Below are 14,672 nucleotides of genomic sequence, written 5' to 3' on the forward strand. Positions count from 1 at the left end.
GCATTTCTATTTTTGAAGATAATCTCCAAAGATCTGAAACAGTAGTACAGCAAGGAATGTCTGTTGCCTTTGGAGGGGATGCCACCAGCCTCAGTGGTGAGGTACAGGCTCTGAAGAATTCCTTTTTTTAATTATTATTATTTTTTTAACAGTAAAACAGGTTGCCAAGACTCAATACTTGGGCAGTAGGGTGTTGACTTACCGGATTGACCACTTGCTGCCCAACACCCTGTATAAAGTCAGTCTTCGAGCTGTCTTCAACAAGATCGAGGGGCCAGAGGTGACTCTGACTCACCACACAGGTATGTCCTGGTGGAACAACCCTCTTTGTGTTGGGATGTGAAGGCTGGATTCATGATCTTGTGCATTGCACGTTGATGGTGAAGTGACATTAGCAGCCCTTGTAGATGGAGCAGCTAGAACAAGTCCAGAGGAGGCCACCAGGATGATGCCAGGGCTGGAGCAGCTCTGCTGTGAGGACAGGCGGAGAGAGTTGGGGCTGTTCAGCCTGGAGAAGAGAACGCTCCGGGGAGGTCTTATAGCAGCCTCCAAGTACCTGAAGGGACCTACAAGAAAGCTGGGGAAGGACTTTTCATAAGGGCAACTAGTGACAAAACAAGGGGAAATGGGTTTAAGCTGAAAGAGGGGAGGTTTAGATGAGATATTAGGAAGAAGTTCTTCACTGTGAGGGTGGTCAGACACTGGAACAGGTTGCCCAAGGAAGTTGTGGATGCCCCCTCCCTGGAAGTGTTCAAGGCCAGGTTGGATGAGGCTTTGAGCAATGTGGTCTAGTGGAAGGTGTCCCTGCTGCTGGCAGGGGGGTTGGAACTGGATGATCTTGAAGGTCCCTTCCAATCCAAACCATTCTAGGATTCTATGGTAGCAATAATCCACAACTGTTCCTATGGGTAGGACTGGACACATTCTTCTGGTCTGTTAAACAGACTTGGTTTAGGTAGGCAACCCTGGATGTATTAACATGCTCTCCAGACTTTATCTACAGCCATCTCAGGAAGGTAGGAGCCTCTCTGCAGGCACCACTCAGGGTCAACTGACGAACATGCACTCTCGAGGTTTGCTGTTCCTTGATTTATGTCTCTGTCTCTTCAGACTTGAGGTCCTGGGTCCTTTCATTGTCTTTTTCACATAAGTTCATCTGGATCACAGTTCCTTGTGGTGTTTGATGATGAATCTGGATGATCAAGAACAAGAGGCAATGGCCTCAAGTTGCTCCAAGGGAGCTACAGATGGGATGTCAGGAAAAATTTCTTCACTGAAAGGGTTCTCAGGCATTGGAACAGGAGGTGGTTGAGTCCCCATCCCTGGAGGTATTTAAAAGCCAGGTAGATGCGGTGCTCAGAGAAATGGCTTAGTAGTGGGCAGGTACAGTTGGACTCAATGATCTCAAAGGTCTTTTCCAACCAAATGATTCTATGATCTGTCCTCTCTTGGCCCCCTCCTCATGTCCTTGTGTCTTGTCATCAGAGTTTGGTGCAGGCGGTAAGAGATGTGGATGAGATCCCTCAACTTAAATGCACAGTGCTCCTCTCTATGGATCCATTAGGAGATGCAGCCTGGCATCCCTGGATAACGTCAGGGAAGTAGATGTTGCATAAATACCCACATCTTTCTTCAATGCCATAGGTTAGAGCCATAAACTCTGCATAACTTGGGTTGTTAATTCAGACATCTCATCCTGGTTAATTTTTGCAGCATCTCTTGCAGACTCCAACCCCACCCAGACCATTCAAGATCTGAGGATTATTGACACTGGCATAAATACTTTGAAGCTATCTTGGAGGAGACTTCCTGGAGTAACTCATTATAAGATATCCTGGGTGCCAGTCAGTGGTAAGCATCCTGCTCTCTTAGCGAGGTGTGCTATGAACACAGAGCATGAGGAACCCTAGGAAATAGGAGCTCAGCTCAACTCATTCCTTCTCCCACAGATGATCAGGGCAGATGGGGACTGCAACACCTACAGGATCCAGATTTTAGTTGCTAACAAAGATTTCTGTTGGATATTGGCATATTTTGGATTTGGGAGAAATGCAGAGAAATTGTTCCCTTCCAGCAGCATAGGTGATTCCTTTGTGACCAGATCTGTCACTTGCCTGTGCCTCAGTTTCCCCATATGCAAAATGAGCACATAACACTCCTCCCTGGTGGGGTCTCATGAGATATATGACATCAAACTGGTGTAACAATAATTGTTAATAGCAATTTCCCTGCCTTTTCTATGTAATTCTGTTGGGTTTTTTAAATGGCTCCTTCTTAGGTGGTTTGGAAACCTCCCAGGTGGTTGCAGCAGAGACAGACTCGTTCACCATCCCTAAACTGAAGGAGAGCACCACCTACACCATCTGCATGTCTGCAATGATCAGGGGACAAGAGGGAAGCCCCACACTCCTCACAGCCAAAACTTGTGAGTACAGAACCACTGGGTGAGGACAAGAGTATCTTCACGTTAGTGCTGGGGACTATCTCTTCCTCGGTGCTCTGATGGGAGATAAGGATGGAAAAAGAGCAATATGAGCTGTTAGACACCTTACTACTTCTCAGGTCCCACCAGCTAGATGCCAGAAAACATGCATTAGTCCTTTCTTATTAATGAGAAACATTTGGCCTGTCTTCTCCTACCAATAATCATCATGAGATGCTGTTTTTGGTGACTCATTATCTTGGAATTACCTCTTTAGTTACAATATGTTGACCACTTCCAGTAGATAAAGGCAAACATTACTCATAATGCTGTGGCATCACGTGACTTCATTGATGCTGCAGAATAGGCAGATTTGGAGATCAAGTGGTGGAGAAGATCGGGGGTGTGGAACCAGCACTATGGTTTCACGGAGCACTAACAGCTGGCACAAGTGAGCAGGAAAAAACTTTATTGCCCATCTCAACAGTTCAGGTTTCACAGTCAGTTTAGAGAAACACCCAGCAGTCCAAGCTGAAGATCTACCAACAGTTATTTGCTAAAACTCTACCAATTCCCACCAGCTGAGGTTCTGATCTGATTCAGTTTTCTGGACAACCCCTGAAGTGCTGCTTCCTTTCACTAGAAACATGGTTTTTAAGGAGACAGGAGGTCTACAGAGATATTTGCAGGCAAAGATGTGCTTCCTGGCACACACGTCTTTGCACCCTGGGGCAGATACCATCTGAGAGATTCACCAGCAACTGGAGCTATGGATAAATGTAGCAGAGTTGTGCTTCATTCTGTGTAAACTAAAGGAGGGTAGATTTAGAGTAGATATAAGGAAGAAATTTTTTACGATGAGGGTGGTGAAACCCTGGCCCAGGTTGCCCAGAGAGGTGGTAGAAGCCCCATCCCTGGAAACATTCAAGGTCAGGTTGGACCTTGGGGCTCTGAGCAACCTGATCTGGTTGAAGATGTCCCTACTCACTGCAGGGGGGTTGGACTAGATGGCCTTGGAAGGTCCATTCCAACCCAAACCATTCCATGATTCTATGATTCATGCTCATCACTTCTATCTGGACTTTGATTTCAGTGTGGCCAGGATTTGAGCCTCCCAAAGGATGCATCAGCTTCCTTTCAGCTCAAGCAATCTCTCAGTGGTGGCTTCTACCCACCCTAAGCTTTGTTTTTTTCTTCTCTAACAGTGGATTTACCCAAAGTGACTGAGTTCACAGTACAGGAAGCTGCAGAGACCAGCATTGTGCTGACTTGGACAACTGTTCCTGGGGCATCCACCTACCTATTAACATGGCGCTTGTTCTCAGGTAATGTTTTTTTGGTGGGGGAAGGAAGGATGGTTTGTATTTTGGTCTCCTTATGTGAGCTGCCCCATAGAATCATAGAATGGTTTGGATTGGAAGGGACCTTAAAGCTCATCCAGTTCCAACCCCCCTGCCATCAGCAGGGACACCTTCCACTAGACCAGGTTGCTCAAAACCTCATCCAACCTGGCCTTCAACACTTCCAGGGAGGGGGCATCCACAACTTCCTTTATCCCAAGGGCATTTGAGGATGGAGCATGGACATGTCTGGCTGTGGTCTGATTGATTCAGTACCTGGTCTCAGAGCCAGCTGATGCTGCAGAAGATGCAGCATCAAATGGTGGGTATCAAATGGAAAATTCTTTCAACCACCAACCTTAAGTGGCTGCTTTTTCCTTCAAGCATCATGACTTGTGTCTCCCATTGCTGCCCAGTTTGTCCTGGGGTAAATGATGCCGTCACTGATGGCACCAACACTGTTCCTTCTTTTGAACCCATCTGGACCCTGTTTAGAAGGAGAACAGAGGATTGACCCTGGGGGCTTCCATACATCATAACCTTTCATCTCAGCTTTTTCATTTTATAAGGGCAGTTAATGATAGAACAAGTGGAAATGGCTTTAAACTGGAAGAAGGGAGATGGAGATGAGATGTGAGGAAGAAATTCTTTGTTGTGAGGGTGGTGAGGCACCGTCCCAGGTTGGCCAGAGAAGCTGTGGCTGCTCCTCCCTGGAAGTGTTGAAGACCAGGTTGGATGAGGCTTTGAGCAACCTGGTCTAGTGGAAGGTGTCCCTGCTGCTGGCAGGGGGGTTGGAACTGGATGATCTTTCAGGTCCCTTCCAACCCAAAAATTCTGTGATTCTGATTCATTTGGGTGAAAAAGAGGGGGAAAAGTAGAATCTGGCCCACTGAGGAAACTCAAAAGATGACCCATATGGTCATTGCAAAATCCTGGAGGAAGAAAAAGGAGATGTGAAAATTGCTTAGAAAAAAGCCTGCTGGTTGGCGTTATCAGTGTCTCTTCCTCTGATGTCACTGCCTGTCCATCATAGATAGTTGCACTGAACCAAAAAAAAGGTTGGTTTTGTCATCCATACAACCTCAATTCTCAGCTGTTTGAAAGCTCTGCTATATCGTAAATAACTTTTAAAACTTTTTCAAACAATTCCTCACAATTTCCAGTGTGTATTTCTTTTTTCCAATTGATTTGTCCTTACGGGATTTGCCCTTTTAAATCACCAGCTATATTATTTTTTCCTGGAGTGAGCTTAAACCTCTTTGAATACAGCACGTTTGCTGTCATTGTTGCTTCAGCCGCTAATTTTTTGCGAGGGATGAGTTCATCTTCACAAATCAATAAAGAAAACGAATCTGACATGATTCCCCTGCGTTCCCCGCAGTTCTTTTTGAGTTACCAGGTCATCAGCTTTAAGTTTTTTTTAATTCCATGGACATTTTGGTATTGACAGTTTAAGACTTACAGCATATGTCACTCAGGATGAAGTCTTCTGTGGTAGCACCATTTCTTTGCTCTACATATTATGGGTAAGTGATTAGGGAACTGAACATTTGGTTCTCTAGGGTGATTTAAGTGATCTAATGCAACTGTTCCCCTCCTGTGCCGTGCTGTTAAAGTATCGATCCATAAGTATTCAAAAATCATTGGTTTCAGAGTTGTCAGGAGCTCAGAAATGGATAATACCATGTCTGACAGTCCCCTTGTGCCCTCACTCGGTCGATCCTTCTGAAATAGGTTTATAACTATTGATTTAACATTCCTATCAGATGAATCTTGCCACCACTTTTCAATAGTACCAACGAGATCAAATTTATGCCATAAGTGAGTAATTCCAGTTTCTCTTGTTTAATTAAATAAAATGCCAACATTAGTGTGTAAAGGCAATTAAGAATTTTGTCTTCTTTTTTTTTGGTATCTTGGTGCCTTGATTAATTTTCTTCTCCACAACTTGATTTTTTTCTAAATGAGTACTCATTCATTACCCATTTCCCTTCCCCCCCCCACTTCCCTTTTACACTCATTTAATACCTCCCTGCCAGAATTCTATCTAGCTTGCCCCTATAAAAGATTGGGTCCCCTTCTATACAGCTTGAGGTCGTCCCAGCTGCAGACCAGCTCCATCCAGTGTCACACAAAACCAAACCCATATATGTCAGTGGGGCTCCATCCACAGCCAGCCTTCCTCCCTCATGTGACAGGAAGGATCATGGAGAACTTCAGCTGGACATTGCCCTCCTCTCTCTTCTTTCTACTTTCTCTTGACTGTTTTTGGAGCATCAAAATCATGGTTTTCTTATCCACCTAATCAACAGAAGCTCGTTCAGTGTTGTAGTTGCACCTTGAGCCTCACAGTCTCTTGTCCCTTGCAAAACATCAGCTTCATTCTTCATAGAAAATTGTCCCCAGCAAAGACCATCCACCTTCTCCAAAGGTTGCAGATTTCTTCTTGCATGTGCTTGACAGACTTGTGCCAGGCATAGAATCATAGAACCATTTGGTTGGAAAAGATCTTTGAGATCATCGAGTCCAACTGTACCTATCTACTGCTAAACCATATCTCTGAACACCTCATCTACCCATCTTAAAAACCTCCAGGGATGGTGACTCAACCACCTCCCTGGGTATGATCCAGGTACCTCCTACCTCAGTCCACCAACCTAAGTCTTCTTTCTGTCCCAGAGTATGATTGTGGTAACAATTTCTCATTGTGTGAAAGACCCATTATGTGAAACAAAGAGGTTTGGTGCTACAAATGGAAAAACAAAAGGAAAAGGAAAAACAGCTCAACTTGCCCATTTGGGAGTCCAGGCAGTCAGGGTGGGTGGTGGGCTGCCATAGATCTGTGTTTCAGCAGAGCCATCAGCTGGTGTTTCCTACAGTGAATCTCTTCAGACAAGGTAGTGTGGCATCTAAACCAGTTATTATTCTTTTTTACTTGCCTACCCAAAGGGAGGGAAGTAGAAGAGTTTGAGTTTCTATGATTCTGCACATGTAGATGTGGTGCTTAGGGACATGGTTTAGAGGTGAACTTGTCAGTCTTAGGTTAACGGTTGGACTCAATGATCTTAAAGATCTTTTCCAACCAAAACAATTCTATGATTCTAAACTTCAAGAGGGATTTTTCTTGGTTTTTTTTCTTTTTTTTTTAAAGGAGAAAAACCTCCATTCCAAAATTATTGTGGGGTAATTGAGAACATCTAATGAAAATAAACCAGATTATTTACACTGATTTAATTTCTTTTCGTAGGAACTAAGCTTTTAAAATTATTTTTTAAATGGAAAATGCTATTTCAGAATGAAAAGGTGCAAGTTTCACTTTGAACAGTGTCAAAATTCATCATTCAGTATTTCCAAAATAAGACATTTATAAAAGGTCAACCATTATTATGACTTTTTCACAGATTTTCCCTATCATTATTTTTGATCACAACTATCTATTGTATGCAACCAAATTTCTCAAGTAAGTTTGATTCTACTTTTCAGCAAACTTTCCATTCATTAATAAAAAAGAATGCTGTACATGCTAATTACTGCAAACCATTGGTCTGTCACAGAGCTCAGCCTCGGACACCACCTGGGCCAAACGCCCTCTCCAAATATTTGTACAAATTCCTATTTTCTTTTCCTGCTCACCTACTCAAGAACTCCCTTGTCAGACCCAACCAACCTTATTTCATCTGATTTAAGACCTAACCATTGCAGTTTGCAAACATGTCTTACCAAGAGCCTCCACTCCGAAGCCCAGGACTCATCTCATCCCCAAGCTCCCATTTGCCAAAGGCAGTGTCATTAGAAGATGGGATTCTTCAGACATGGGAGTTATTTTGAGTTTCCCTGGCTCCCAGTCAATGCATGTTTCTCCCTCTTTCACAGCTTCTGATCTTTCCCAGGAACTGTTATCAGCAGCTTCTAGATCATATCGAGTGACAGGTCTGAGCACCAAAGAAATGTATTTGTTTTCCATAAGACCAGTCTTTGGAGATACAGAGGGACCAGAGACAACACTCCTTGGGCAAACAGGTATGAAAGTTGGAGTCTTACATTGAAGTTTTACCTATGTGACTTCTACTGAAGCTAATTTCTTGGCTTCTCTATCCTTCTGATGCTCTGCTAGGTAGGGGCATCGTAGCTAAAAGAGTTTTAGCAAACACTTATTTTTGTTGCCTCTTACAGTGGGACCTCACAGAGATTCACCTGCGCCAGTTGCTCCAGTGACTTCTTCAAAATTGGATACCAGGAGATCCCTGTTCATATCTCCTAGCAATGTGGGGACCACTCCTCTCCCACTGGCCACCACTACAAAGCTACCACCAGCCCCAGAGATCTCACTATCGACCACTGCACTGCTCACAACTCTCCCTGGGCCAAGTGAGTGTGTATCCATGTGTGATTTGATAATGATGGAGCAGTAAGTAAAAACCACCAGGGATCGTGGTCTTCTCTGATCTCAGGAGCCACAACTAGTCTTTATTCATTGAGTAGTGAGAGTGGACAGGGAAAGGGAAGACACAAAGCCCTTAAAAATGCAGTGAAGCTCTCAGCATTACCCTGTGGGGTGAAGGTGCTGCCTGCTCACTCGCTAACACTTGGCATCTCAAGAAGTATTTGTGCTTGGGTTTGTTTTGTTGCTCTGAACACAGAGAAACATGCTTCTGCTTTAGGACTCCCCAGCTTACAGAGATCCTCTCTACCCTCTGCAGTTTGTGGCAAGTTCAAAGCAGATATTGGCTTCCTGGTGGATGAGTCCTCGAGTATTGGCCAGAGCAATTTCAATAAAGTGAAGGATTTCCTCTTCCGGATCGTTTCCTATTTCCCTAAGATTGGGCCTGAAGGGACACAGGCAAGATTTTGTTATTCTATTTTCTAAAGGGATTTTCCTTCCAAGTGTTCTCCTTTTGCTCACACCTGCGTTGATGGCAGTCTCCTCACTCACATATTGTGGCTCAGAAAGACTAAGTGCTTTGTCTAAAGACATGTGTGTGTCCAAGAAAGACAGGATTAAAAGCCTCCTAAACCTCAGCCTACTCATTTGGATATATTTCCATTTCTTGTTTATTTTTTTCCAAGAGTGAGTCATCAGGAATAAAGGAAATCCCAGATCTACTGAGATATTGTCTCGGTTATGGAGCCCAGGCATGTATCAGGTGTGAGTCCCTCTCTAGGACCCTGTTTCTGGCCATATCCAGATTGCTAATGGGTGGAGATCCAGGTGAGGATCCAAATGGGAGATGCAGCACAAGCCAGCAGCTGCGTTCTCCAGACAAGCAGAGGACTAGATTCCCACACCATGCTGTGAAACACCTGAAGGACAAATTAAGCCTACAGCATTAAGCAACAACTCAGTAAAGCCAACTGGAAGATTCAGTAGATAATTTATTTTGGGTCATTTATGTTTAATTAATGTAATATCTGAACTAACCCTTTGAAAGGGAGACCTGCATAGCTTACTTTCAGTTGGTCAGGAAACGGGGAGCTTCTTGCAGTCTTTACTTACAAGTAGTCTTGAAGGTGTAGGCACTTAATGAAGTTACCCTGGGGTAACAAATAATTCTGGGGAAATTAAGACATCTTGATTTAGATAGCTGTAGTGTGAGCTGAGTAGGTGACCTCCTTTTGCACTCAATGGAGATCAAGGGCTTAGTTCAGGAGGGATGGGTGCTGCTATGGGAGCTGTTGCAGCAGAAGATGCTCCCACTCAACTATGAGTTGCCCGAAGTGTGTAGGTCTCCCATCAGTCCTGTGTTGTATCTACCAGCTTGTGCAGAAGTCTTTGATGCCCTAGAAAGCCTGAAATAGTACCTTGCCCATGCTTAAGCATATGGATGGTGTTCTATGTACCTGCCAACCTGACAGTCATTTTTGAGCCTCTTTTCAATCTGCATGAAACACAACCTCTTTCCACTCCTGTTGCACCCCAACTCATTATATTATCTAACTCAAGGCAGTTTATTGAATGATGGCACATTTGCTGTGTGCCTCAGTTCTTCATGTTTTTTTAACCCCCTTTTCTTTGGCAGGTTGCTGTTGCTCAATACAGTGAGAAGCCCAGGACAGCCTTCCACTTCAACCAGCACCGAGACCGCAACAATGCCCTGAAAGCCATCAAGGAACTGCATTATGCTGGAGGCAACACAAAAACAGGTGTGTATAAGTGAGCTGCACACATGGGATAGACCTTCTGGACCAAGACAGAGGTTGGAAACCAGGGACAGCATTTGTCTGAGTGTTTTGAACCCATTTACCTGGTTAGAAAGTTATGGCCCAAAGATCTTCAAAACTGGAGAACAAAGGATTGAATTTAGTTTTATTTCCAGGGATGATCTTTCCAACTATCCTGGTGTCCTTTATCCATGTTTTAATTTTACTACTGAGTTTCTCTTCATTATTTTATGATCTTGCCTGCACTTGAGGGAGGTTTTTATACCTGGCTTAGAGATAAACCCCATAAACATGAGGTAAAGATAGTTGATGCTGAAGCATCCTTATTGCCCACTGTGTGCACATTTTAATCAGCAAAGTCCAACAATTATTGCCTTGTTACCCTAACAACAAAACAATGTGCCCCATCTTATTTTCATGGTGTCATCACATAAATGTCCTTTGTAGCACTTTCCACCTACTCATTCCCAGCAGGACAGTAGGGTATAGCTGGTCCCCTGAAGGTACACAAGGAGTAATATTCAAGTGAAGGTAGTTGGTTTTAGCTTGACCCTTTTTAAATGGTCCACCTAAATATCTTCCCATCAGTCAACATAAAGGGAAGCCTTGAGGCACCCATGTATGTTGATTGAAGGCTTGTATACCTTCATCCTGGCTAAGTGGTATTAGTCAGGAACCCAGAAAATTAGGGCTGGTCAAAATACAAGAATATTGATGGGAATGGTTAGGGAAAGCAGGTGAGAAACCAGTCAGGTTGCAAATTTCTAGGTGACCTTGCCTCTATTCTTTCTTTTTATGGAGGTTGTGTCAATAGAGGCATTTTACCCCTCATAGGAGTCTTTCCATACATTTTGGTCTTCTTAACCATTTCAATTTGGGGGAGAGTTCTTTGGGAAACTTTTCTGGTCTTTCTAAAGAAATGTGGAAATGAGAATTCTGTGGAGTCTTTTCCTAAAATGCAAGGAAAATGCTTCAAATCTCCTGACAGTATTTTTTTTTTCCTTTCCAAAACTGTCTGCTCAATTCAACCTGAACCATTTCAGCCAATCTGATTTGCTGCTGTCTTCTCTCAAAAGATGTTGCTCCCTGCCCCATTTATGGGGCCACACTGAATGCCCTTTTTTCTCCATCTGTGGAAGGAGATCCACTGTCCTCACCTGCAGACTTAACAGGCAGATTGACACCATTCCTCTCCATGTTTGTCCAGGTCGTGGTTTAACCTACATGCTAAATGAGATATTTCAGTCCTCCAGAGGGATGAGACCAGATTTCCCTCATGTCCTGGTCCTCCTGACTGATGGGCGATCTCAAGATGATGTGTTGCAACCAGCCAGAGTAGCCCATGCTTTGGGTAAGAGTTTCCCTGTTGTGTTTCTGTGAGGCTTTGGTTGACCATGAATTTCCAGAGGGTTGAGGGTGGTACATTATGTGCTGTGTGCACTTTGAGCTGGCTTTCTTCACTTCTTCATCCTTTCTTCTTTCTGTTCCTAGTTTGAGTGTCTTGGTTTGCTATAACTCACACACTGCTCCAGGTGAGTTCTCACATGGCTACTGGAGTACCTAATCCCAGCAGAGGTTGTTAACAGGAAAATTGTGATGAAGGGTTTGGAAACTGATCTCAAACATTTTTTCTTCTGTTGAGTGAGCAATGTGTTTCAGGAATCCGCGTCATTGCTTTGGGTGTCTCAGGAGCTGACCCTGTTGAGCTCAACAGCATCTTGCTGCAGCAGAACCTTCAGAATGTTTTCTATGTCAGCACATTTGACGACTTCCCCCAGATCCTCCAAGAGCTAATAGAAGTCATTTGTTCTGACCCTCAACCTTCAGGGACCCAGCTACCATCTGGGGAGGTGAGCTGCTTCACAACCCTTGGAATATAAACCAGCTCGCTTGGCACAGGTCATGCACAAGGACAATCTTCTTCCCTGAGCAAAGTTTCAAAGCAAAGAATAGATTTAGGACACTGGGTCCAATCCTGACCTCACCTTCTGTCCAACCCTAGAGATAAGGAACAAAATCTTGGAACTCAAGGGAGTGTAACTGAGGAAACCAGAATACAGCTTTGAAAGTTTTGTTGCCTAAGGCCACTGCAGGGGCAGAGCACTTGAATGTGTTATAAATTCATCACTTTTCTCTAACGTTGGTTGATGGGTCATTGGCACGAATGTGAGATCATCTGCAGAGTATCTCCAACAGTGATATTTTATGGCTGTTTCAATGAAAAGGTTGGTGATATAAAAGTGCAATGACCTCTTGAGACCTGTTGAAAGTTGGTGTTTGATGTCTGGTTCCAAAACCTGGAGGATCACTAATCTAAACCAAACTCAATGTTGTAGGTTGCCAGACATAAAGCTGACAAGCAATTACCATTTGGTGACACAGAGAACAAACCACCCATCCCTGATCCATCATCAGCTGAGCCAAATATCCATAAAGAAGAGGAGTCGTGTGGTCCCTGGTGTTTGAAGGTGAGAATTAACTCCCTGGTGTCTGCTCAGGGGATTGTATTTCAAAGAAACATATTGATCACTGCTCTGGTCAGGTCACTTCTCACACAAGTGTGGTGTGCAGTAGAGTTACATCAGTATCAAGACCTTTAACTTTGGAAACCATGCCCGTGTTTGGGGAGATCATCCTAGAAGCTGTCATTTCAGCATGGGAAATGCATCAGCCTCCTGTGCTCCTTCCCAGCAAACCACTGAAGTGCAGGTCTTCCATAGAACCTTCTTCATATCTACCAGTCCCATGCAGGTGTCCCAGATGTTCTGTGGCATCTCAGATAGATCTAGACACCATGTGAGTCACTGAACAGACCACCAAGCTGTCACTGCTCCTTACTTCAGAAATAAAAATGTCAGGAGGCAAATCTACCCACTTCTCATACCAAGCAGAAAGCCAGAGGACGCGAAGAACAGTAGGACAGCCTCAGAGCCCAGGTGGTGGTCTAGTGAGTTTACTGATGTGGCTGTAACCAGCAAGTCTGAACAGTCTGTGTTAGCTTCACTGGAGAAAATGAGTCTCCATGCTCGTTGGTGGTCAGCTAGTCAGTGTGGTCAGCAAAGTCTGGTCGTGCTTCAGGTCATAGGTAGGTGGCAGGGTAGCTCAGATGGTGAAGTTTATGCTATGGAAGTCTAAAATTAGTTGAGATTAATGTTGTCCATGGATGGTTGAATCAGGGTCTTTATTTCATCTCTGCCAAACTCCCTTCCATATTTTCTCTCATGAGGGAGAAGAATTGCATTGGCACTACCCTGAAGTCTTGCAGATATGTAACCCAGAATATTTAGAGTCTCTCTGACCCAAAAAGAAGATCCTGAACTGTAGATGTAACATGGGCCAAGACTTCATGAGACATCGATATGTTCCCTGATTGCATTTTGTCCTCTTATAACTCTGTGTTCTCCATCCTGTTCTCCAAATTTCAAGCCAGAAACACAATAAATAATGCATGTCCTCCAAGGTGCTTTAAATAGTCTGAGGATATGAATAGGTCTCCTGGATGGTCAACCTTGCTTCTTTCTTCTGTTGCCTAAGCCAAAGGTGTGCAAGTCTGCGTTTGATGGTCACTCTGGTTTGGGTTTATTTGTCATCCTTTGGCAGATAGTAATTTAATTATTGGTTTTTTTTAATTTTCCTTTTCTTTTCAAGAGCTCCAGGGGCTCACCAGTTCATGGACACTATGGCTCATACAGTTTGGCTACAAAGGGAGAGAAAGGAGAGAGGGTGAGTCCACCAGCATGAACCATCCACTCGGTTAATTAATATGCAACTAAATGATTAGAACCAAGGATCTAGCAAAGAAAGAATCATCTTCAGATCTTTTATGTTGGCATTTGATATGTCCTGCTCCATGCTGGCTTTGAAAATCAGGCAAAAGGGAACTGACACGTGTGTGAGTGTGTCGGCAGTTGGGGATTCCCTCAAGCTGTACATAGAATGGTTTGGATTGGAAGGGACCTCGACACGTGTATGAGTGTGTTGGCAGTTGGGGATTCCCTCAAGCTGTACAGAAGACTAGTGCTGCGTGAAGCTGTTTGGGTTTGCAGGTCTGGGGCCATCACCTTCATGCTCTTAATTTCCATATGTTTAGGGATTACCTGGAAAGGACGGAATTCCTGGGCTACCGGGCAGACCAGGGCGGACAGGTCCTCCTGGTCCTCCTGGACTCATGGTAAGTATTTGTTTTACCAAACCTTCTCAAAGTGCCATTTAAGAAAAAAAAAAGAGCATGGCTCTCAAATCTCTCTCTCTCTCCTGTTTTGCAGGGTCTCCCTGGCATCCAAGGTGGTATTGTAAGTATGTTGAATGCAGCAAAGTTCATCAATACAATGGGACTCAAAAACTTTGCTTTTCAAGCCTGTCAAAGGCCAGTTGCACTGAGCAGGACAGAAGAACCAAGTGACCCATTTTGCCTTTATGAGGGGTTATTGCTGTCACCGAATAGTTTTTCTTCTGTTCAGAGATGTGGCAAATAATGCAATACAACATGAGCACATTCCTAGCCAAGTGACCATCGATGAACCAGTGCTGTTCAGAAAATGGTGAAGGACTAGGAACTCTGCCTTCAGTCATATGTGTATATATATATATATATAAATACATATATATTCAGAAAAGCACCTGGGGGTGTTGGTCAAAAGGTGGATGCGTATCAGCCACCAGAGTGCCCAGGTGGCCAAGAAGGCCAAGAGCGTACTGGCCTGGATCAGAAACAATGTGGCCAGCAGGACCAGGGAAGTTCTCTTACCCCT

The 14,672-nt window shown here is 44.0% G+C and overlaps 1 protein-coding gene across 1 annotated transcript in view; it reads left to right on the plus strand.

Annotated features, from left to right (window-relative positions):
* The window catches only part of LOC104526393 (collagen alpha-1(VII) chain-like), a gene marked incomplete at both ends in the record, with an annotated part of 31,466 nt that overhangs the window by 9,710 nt on the left and 7,084 nt on the right, over positions 1-14,672 (plus strand). Inside the window, 14 exons of the mRNA XM_029085416.1 lie at positions 153-302; positions 1,714-1,851; positions 2,279-2,425; positions 3,628-3,747; positions 7,636-7,782; positions 7,936-8,130; positions 8,463-8,602; positions 9,780-9,903; positions 11,129-11,272; positions 11,581-11,771; positions 12,258-12,389; positions 13,570-13,644; positions 14,012-14,092; positions 14,187-14,213. Coding sequence (XP_028941249.1) covers positions 153-302; positions 1,714-1,851; positions 2,279-2,425; positions 3,628-3,747; positions 7,636-7,782; positions 7,936-8,130; positions 8,463-8,602; positions 9,780-9,903; positions 11,129-11,272; positions 11,581-11,771; positions 12,258-12,389; positions 13,570-13,644; positions 14,012-14,092; positions 14,187-14,213 — 1,811 coding nt within the window. The remainder of the gene's footprint in view (positions 1-152; positions 303-1,713; positions 1,852-2,278; positions 2,426-3,627; positions 3,748-7,635; positions 7,783-7,935; positions 8,131-8,462; positions 8,603-9,779; positions 9,904-11,128; positions 11,273-11,580; positions 11,772-12,257; positions 12,390-13,569; positions 13,645-14,011; positions 14,093-14,186; positions 14,214-14,672) is intronic.

This window comes from Antrostomus carolinensis, unplaced genomic scaffold, assembly GCF_000700745.2.
Source record: "Antrostomus carolinensis isolate BGI_N321 unplaced genomic scaffold, ASM70074v2 scaffold5196, whole genome shotgun sequence".
Lineage (NCBI taxonomy): Eukaryota > Metazoa > Chordata > Aves > Caprimulgiformes > Caprimulgidae > Antrostomus > Antrostomus carolinensis.